At 33.3% G+C, this 8,213-nt stretch overlaps 1 protein-coding gene across 1 annotated transcript; it reads right to left on the bottom strand.

Annotated features, from left to right (window-relative positions):
- Window positions 1-609: 609 nt before the first annotated feature.
- On the bottom strand, window positions 610-5,233 carry LOC105788679 (F-box/LRR-repeat protein At5g63520). Its single transcript, XM_012615677.2, has 10 exons — window positions 4,922-5,233; window positions 4,709-4,816; window positions 4,530-4,622; window positions 4,302-4,418; window positions 4,097-4,198; window positions 3,965-4,004; window positions 3,249-3,404; window positions 2,520-2,701; window positions 2,134-2,252; window positions 610-1,267 (listed from the first exon to the last, which is right to left on the bottom strand). Exons 1-10 carry the CDS (start codon window positions 5,147-5,149, stop codon window positions 817-819), a joined length of 1,596 nt encoding a protein of 531 aa, XP_012471131.1. The 5' UTR covers window positions 5,150-5,233; the 3' UTR covers window positions 610-816.
- Window positions 5,234-8,213: the final 2,980 nt, after the last annotated feature.

The following is an 8,213-nucleotide window of genomic DNA, read 5'->3' as shown; positions in this document are numbered from 1 at the left end:
TGATCATAATTTCATCTCATTCATTTCTCTTTTCTTTCTTTTCTCTTTCTCTATATATTATATTTTTCATGTTCGTTTTATAGTTTATGTTTAAGATTTAAGATTCTCTCATTATAAGATTATCTCTGAAGCTTGAACATCTCTTAAAACCCAATACATGTTCATCTCTATATGTATTATATTAATTTATTATTTTCTTTTCTTGTGGGATTTGTCCTTCATCTTTCATCTTCTTTTTCTTCCACAACCTAAGATCAAGGGTATAAAAAGAGGCTGGCAGGAGTCTCAACCCCCTAAACCATTTAGACTCTTTAAAAATTTCAAACTGCAAAATTCAAACTTACGAGCTGAAAAGTGTTACTTGAATTTGAGTATTTAGTAAGATTTATTTACATTTCAAGTTAGAGCAAATTATATCCATCCTTGTCTGCAATTTTATTTGGTCTTCTAGTCAACGCAACGAAATTTGTATCAGTTTTTATCAGTTTAATCTGATTTTATGGATTAAAAAAATCTCTAGTTGAATTATGTTTATCAGACCGCACAAGTAACATATTTTCATTGTTATGTTCATGCAAATTTATAGAAAAAAAAAATTCTACACCTATGTCAATGGAATCTACTCAGCTTCTTCCCCTCATTTCTCAATAACAATTTTCAAATCAGTACAACAATTTAACCCAAAAACACATGAAAGAAAATGGCAGTCTATATTGCTGATAGAACATGAAAATGCCAACAAAGATCTAGTTTTTTCATAAGGTTGTTGGCTTTGTTATGCACTTTTTGACCCCAAAAACTCAGAATGGGTAACTTTTAATGCTCTGGAGGTGTATACAACATTACCAGATAAACGGTGCTATAGACGTGTAGATGGCAACGAGCAGAGCCGCCTTCATCTCCATTTGCAGTTAAGCTTGTACAGCCACGCCCAATTTCCCCACCGCAAAATGTTCCGGCTACCGGAACCCTAGGAAAGTTATCCAAGAATGGGGAACTATCAACATTAAGTTGACCGAAGAATGATTCGCCACGTCCAAGGCATGAAAAGATAAAACCTCCAAAAGCTTCCTTCTTATCAACGGCATTGATAATTGTGCTTTTGCTGAGGCTGCTTTTGGAATCCCAATCCAACTTCAATTTTCTAAGGGTTGAGGAGACATTTCTGCTTGAAGATAATGCAGTCTTTGGATCCGAATGGTAAAACTGAAAATAGTCACCAGTTCTGATACCAACACCATCAACATAAAGGTACTCTGAATCTCCTCTGTTGAACAACATTAATCCGTTTGATTAAAATAAAAAAGGAAAGTAAATGAATGTGTACAAATGCAATCCTTGCCTAAGTTTTATTTGCAGCCACGTGTGATACAGAGAGAAGTAAAAACAACTGTTAGACTAAGTTTTTACCACTGAAGTATTAAAAACGGTTCTTGTGCATCACTATGGTTGGCCAGAAAAACGAAAACAGAAGAATGATATTGAAGTTTTGTTGATCAATGTCACATCATTGATCTTAGAATGACTTATTGATTCTTGAAGAGACAGATCTTATTACAATGTATGGTTAACCAAATGCCACTATTAATAGCTCGAACAAACAATTTACTGTACTCACTGTATTCTAATTGACTTGCACCAAACAGTGAAAGTATCTACTAATCCGAAAGCAAATGCTCTTATTGCAAGTAAAGAAGAATAACCGGCTCACTTGTAATTCATAAACAAACGCCAAGTATCATACAACAGAAAGTATAGCAAAGGGCCCCAATATTCCGTAAACCTTCACCATTTAAGCAAGTTCATCTCTAATAAGTCTATGAATGCAGCAGATGAGTGGTTAACTACCGTAAGTAAGTCCAAAACTATACACTTAGCTCTACAACTCAATTTGTGCCAGCAACTAACATGACAATAATGTAGATAGCAAATATATACTCAAGAGGGCAGGGTTAACTGTGGAGAGAGAAAAGGTACACAACAAGAAGGTTTGATTGCTGAACATGACAATTATGTAATGTATTTGGACACATACAAGTGTCCGGGAGTGCAACCATACAACCTAGCCCCTGGCATGCCTGCCATGTTTTCTGTGAAACCAAACAAAAATGGGGAAAATGTTTCATATCTTACCCTTCAACTCCATGGAGTGCCAAGGTTGTCATCATCTTAGGCTTATCTGAGCCAACAGAACAGTTCCGTCGCCTTGTAACCCCAATGTAAAGATCAACACAGTCCATATTATTTTCCATCTGCCATTTATTTTCACTTGAAAAGGTTTAAGAGTATGGATGAATCATAAAGAATAAGCAGTGCTCATAAGCACATGAATCTTTTTGATATGGTATCAACACAATGGATCAAAACATCGGTAGAATGGGTGTAGGCTTCAAGACAAAAGAATCAATTAGGAGCACAAAATATTTACATTAAACAGTCAGTTCGCATTGCATCCGCATATTTTAAATATTTCTATAAAGCTCATGCTTTCTTATATACACAGAAGCACATTGACATACCTCATTATCAATATCTTCTAGCATCTGTTGACCATCAAGAATCTCCTGCTGTCCTTCTCTTCTGGCAGTGAGCCAGGTGACAGTATAAGAGTCTTGCACTCTAACAGAAGCTGCCTTAAGCCTTGGTCCAATTGCCGAGACACCCTTTGACAGTGCAAAATGAAATTCAATATTCCCTATACCTGACAATTTAACACACGTCAGCATAGGCTACCAAATTGGGATGAAAAGAGGAGAGAAAATGACAAAGAAGTTATGTGTGCATATTTACAAGAATATGCATTTTTAGAAATTTTCATTTTCTTTCCTCATTTTCAGCTTCACAAAGCAATGGATGGAAAAGAGATTACTTTTTCTTTCCATTTTTTAATATTTCCTGCCAAGCACCCCAATGAAAAGAAAATATATATTTTCTATTTTTCTACTTCACTCCTTCAATTTTCCATCTTTCCATCTTTCTTTCCACCTTACCAATTAAAGCCTATACGATGTAACCAATGACAAGAAGAACCAAGAACGAGCCCTTAGGCTTTGCTCAACACGAAGGATGGAAAGGAGTAAGGATTGAAATGTAATACAGTTTATATGGACTTTCTCAGGAATGAGGACAACCATCTTCACCTATTACACTTGAAAAAGGAAAATTATGCACGTGTGACAATTAAAACAGTTAATAAGCTTCATAAAATTTGAGAAAAATAAATAAATGCATAATGTAGGAATAGTTACCACGGGCTTTGTTTCTATCTCTTGCAAATACAAGAGCAACAGCATCAGGAGAGTGTTTTTTATTAGTGCCGACATTTCTTGAGACATCACTACTTCTGTACACAAACTGACCTCTCTCATCACCCACAATGATTGTTTCCATAGACATAGCATAATCTGAGATGGACAAGATTATCAAAGAGTATAATAAATCATGCGCAAATTTTCTGAATAACATGAAAAGAGGGAAAATAGAGCTAGAACTAATCTAACAACCACCTAGGTCCCACGTACTTGGGAGCTTGGAAGAGGTGAGAAGGAATTATCATAGAGGTCATTGATCATGTATATATGATTGACCCAACATTGATATGTTCCACTCTATATATTGAACAAACACTTTGAGCACGTGTTTGTGCCACTAAGACTAGAATGTAGATGAGTGATCATTATTTGCTCATTAAGAATATAAATTTGATGGAAATCTGGGCCAGAGTTTTGGCTATATTTTCTTAATTGCAAGTTCCCATTCAGATTCAAAAGGAATAAAGTTTGTGCTTGGAAAGAAACAATAGGTACATTAGAGTGGAATCTTTTGAATTTCCTATGCATAGATGGTCTAAATAGTTAGTTCCCCTGTGCTTACAATCAGTTCAAGCTATCAGATGGTTGAACAATTTTGTTCTATCAGAAAGCAAAATGAAAAATAAAAATAGGGGAAATGGAAAAAAACTTGCCTAACTTTTCAAGGATAGGTTTCTGGTCAACACTTCCATCCTACAAAATCAAAATGCCACATCAAAGCACAACCAAGTAAGAGACCCTAACTTGTAGTGGAAGAGGACACACAACGAAACATAGCAACTTACTCCGATCATTATAATCGCCTGCGGTGATGTGCAACCTGACATAGAGGATGTGTAAGACTTAATATCCTGCACGAACTTGTCAATCATTGACCCTTGAGGTGCCTAATATAACAGCAAAGTTCTCCATGTTAGTTTTCCTTTAACAAATTGAAACATTAGGCTTCCTTCATTATATTATTGTTTCAGTAACAGATTAAAATTTCACCTTTCTCTGTCGTAAAAGAGGGATCACATCGACTTTGAGTCCCGGAACAAATCCAACAGTCAATACGATGCCAGTATTTACAGGAACTTCATCAATATTACCATCAATCCACTTAACCTGACATTTTATAAAACCAGAATTTAAAAACAAAAACATAAAAATTTAAGCATCACAATGGTAATAGAATAGGAATACTTAAAATAAAAAATCATAAAAGAAAGAACAAGCCTCTCTAAATTCATGAGAAAGTGCATCTCGTCCAAGAATTCCTTTAACAGAAGATACAATAATCGGAGTTCTTGATCGCACTTTTTCTACCATCTGCCCAGTAAACACAGGTTAAAATTTTAAAGAAAATTAACTTCAACCCATTAGGGAAGAGAAAGAGAGATTTTTAGAATTCATACAAATTGCAGAACATCTTTGATTTCAAACCCAGGACCAACACTTGCAATAGCAAAATGAGGTCGAATTGGTTCTGACATAACCTTGTCAAAAACTTCTTGTAAAGCAACCTATTCAAATATATACAACAAAAATCAGCAAAAGAATACTAAGAAAAGTTTCCTTTTTCCCCCTTCGAATTAGGCATTAAAAGAAAAAGGTAGAGAGAAAGATACAAGAGGCAAAGGCTTGAGGGAGATGGCGGAGGAGAGCTTAGGGCGCGAGAGGATGTGACAGCAAGCAGCGTTCCAAGTCTTAGAGACGGTGGCAGCGGAAGCGAAAGAGATGGCAGGTAGCCTTGAAAGTATGTTTCGAAGAAGATCCTCGTTCATTAGAGAAAACCCACTGACTTCCATCAGTTTGGGTGTTGCTGAAGAAGGTGATGATCGGTTCTTATTCGCCATTGAAGGCTTAAGCAAAGGAACACTCAACAGCTCTTTTCAAGTCTTTCTTGTTTTCTGGGCTTCAGTTTCATTCGACTTTATTTCATAGTTTCCTTTTTCGTTTATTTAATTAATTAAAAATAAGGAAAAAGTTTATTGTTAATATGTATTATATAATAGTTAAATATAAAATAAAAAATAGTATAATTTTAAATTTGAAAGTAGAAGAATGGAAAAATAATTTTAAAATAAGGAAAATTATTTTTCTTTTGCTAAAAATATATTATAGAGTGACTAAATATTATCAATTGTATTTGTTTATTGTTAACATATGTATTAAAATATAATATTCATACCAAACATAGCATAGTTTGCTTACTTTTTTATCACTCACTATTTGAAAGTTTTCATTAATTCACTAAATTATTTAGAAGTTTTTATTTCAATCAAGTTTTCATCAAGTCACTAAACTATTTAGAAGTTTTTATTTCAATCACTAGGCACTAAGTTTTTTTTTTAAAGTTGGGCTAGTGAGCTCTAACTGATAATTCGACAATTGATATTGTAGATCTAAGTTAATCTGCCAATCAGTGCCGGAGATTGGAGAAAAAAATTGTTTAGATTGTAGTTTGCAAATTCATGACGTTTAAACTTGTTTCAGGAAAAAAAATGAACTATAAAAAAAAAGAATGAGAGCTTTCGATTGGTATAGACAGTGTGAACAAAAAAGGCCATACAACAACAATTTTAATAGCTTGGTGACTTAAATGAAAACTTTTGAATAATTCAATGATATTTTATAATTTTTAAAGTTAAGTGACCAAAATTTAAATTTACTAATAATTTAACGACATGGGGAATAAATTTTAGAAATGTAATGGATTTAAATAATTCTAATATTATATATTGGATGCTCTATTCAATCAAAGATATAAAAGGTCCATAAATTCTCATTTATAATGAATAGTTTTATTAAAATTGCTTGCTTTAAAATAAAAAGTTAACATGTGTAATAAAGAGACTTTAAACCACAAAATAGTGTAATTTATTTATATTTCTTATGTTGTTTAATCTAGTTTGATTCATGGGGTAAAACATCGGTCAATTGAATTTAACAATTACGTATTTTTTTGTAGATGACATTCTTGTTTCTATGAGCACACACAAAAGAGATTAGTATATTGAAGGAGATATTCATTCTACTAGGTTAAGGAAAAAAGGTTAAGCAGTGAAAAGCGATAGGGAATGAATGTATGTTTGGCTCAATTGTGGGGAGAGTGTGGCCACAACAAGTAAAACAACAATAATAAAATCGAGCACACGAGAATTATTTATGCAATTCAAACGCAACCCATGTCTACAGAGTTTTGCTTAGAGAATCAATCCACTCAAATTCACACAAGATAAAGAACTTGATGATTTAAGCCCAAACCCTTCATTCAAGTTGCAGTCTCACCTTTGCAAATCTTAGTTTGTTCTAACATATCATTCAAAGATGATAAACTGTTGGCTTAACTAGTTCCCAAATGAATAGGTTTGCCACTTAGCAATATTCTCTCCATAATCTCTACATCAAAGTCAATCAATTCTATGTTAAAGATTTTTAAGCTTATCATTATCCCTTACCATCAATTCAAAAGTGAGGTCTATCCTTCATTTAAAAATGTCAGTCTGTTTACTTTATCTTCTTTTCAAGATAATAATCAACTCTTCAAATAAAAAGGACTCTTATCTTATTTCGGCCTTTATAGTCTTTGATCGAAACACAATTTTCTTGTGTCTATTATCTTCTAGTAACTTGAGGAGTCTTCTCACAATACTGTATGCAAGCCTAAGTACATATTATTTCTATGATTTACAAGATAGAATATTTTGAAATATAATGTCAAAAACTGCTAACTAAAAACTCCATGTTATGCTAGACTATTATGGTCTTTTATGTTGGTAAAAACCCAACCACAACAATTGCTCAATATATATTCTGACAATCTTCCCCTTTAACATTTTTTTATAAAACATAACAGGCAACAAAAATAATTACAATTGAAATAAATGAGAGATTGAAATAAGCAAAACAAACTAATTTTCAGATCTCCCCTACAAGCTTAAACCAAAACAACCAATAATAATGTTCAAGTTGAAAAACAAAAACAAATCATAATAACTCCCCTTAACAATAGAAATCCCCCAAAGAAGCGCTCCTCATATATCCTACTCCCCATTTTTAGCAAAAATCTTAAGTGGGTGATTAAGGATTTTCAACCTCCAAGTCACGAATATATTGCAGCATGTCAACCATCATTCCGTTGATTCTAAGTAGAAAAGAGTTGAGAAGTCTAATTCAGCTCTAAGTTTTTTCAATTTCTAAGCTTGTTGTTCACATGCCAGTGTATTTGTGGAACCAAATGTGGGCACTTTTACTTCCTCACTAATAGGTTCATTTTTAGCTTCCACAATAACTAGACCTATACTTAAGATAGTGTCATCTACATAACTCCTAGTGTTAAATTTGACATTGTACTTCAATTGGTAAATTAATAAGGGAAAGGATAGCCTTAACCTCTCATTATCTATCTCAGCAGGCTTAATAGTTTGATTAAAAATAATAGAGCCTAAATTTTACTCTAATCTCATTTCCAACTTTGAAGAGTAGAAGAGCAAATGCCTTTCCAACAAAGGTATCATGGGAAGTTGGCATCCAGTTGCACATGGCTAGCTTGTACAATGCAACATAAAACAAACTTAAGCTCTAACTTGGCATCCCATTCCTTTCACTCCATGTTTTTTGAACTATTCTAGTTAGAATAATAGAGATTTTATTCCAATCAACATCCAACTCATCTTTCTGTTTAGAAATACCCAAAAAGTCACAAATAATTGAGGGATTAAAATCAAAATATTGTCCCCTAAAATAAACTTTCATGTAGTTTCTAGAATCTTTGTCAGTAATGTCCTTCTTTATGCGGGCATAGAACTCAAGGACAATGCTTTTCACATAAGGCAACATAAATTTGGCAATAGTTAACAAATTTATCTTCTCCATGGTTTGCACCATTCTATTTCTTGAAAAATCTTCAAAATTTAT

The sequence above is a fragment of the Gossypium raimondii genome, chromosome 2 (assembly GCF_025698545.1).
Source record: "Gossypium raimondii isolate GPD5lz chromosome 2, ASM2569854v1, whole genome shotgun sequence".
Taxonomy (NCBI): domain Eukaryota; kingdom Viridiplantae; phylum Streptophyta; class Magnoliopsida; order Malvales; family Malvaceae; genus Gossypium; species Gossypium raimondii.
Note: the sequence above shows the minus strand (reverse complement) of the source record. Positions and strands in the feature narration are given on the sequence as shown.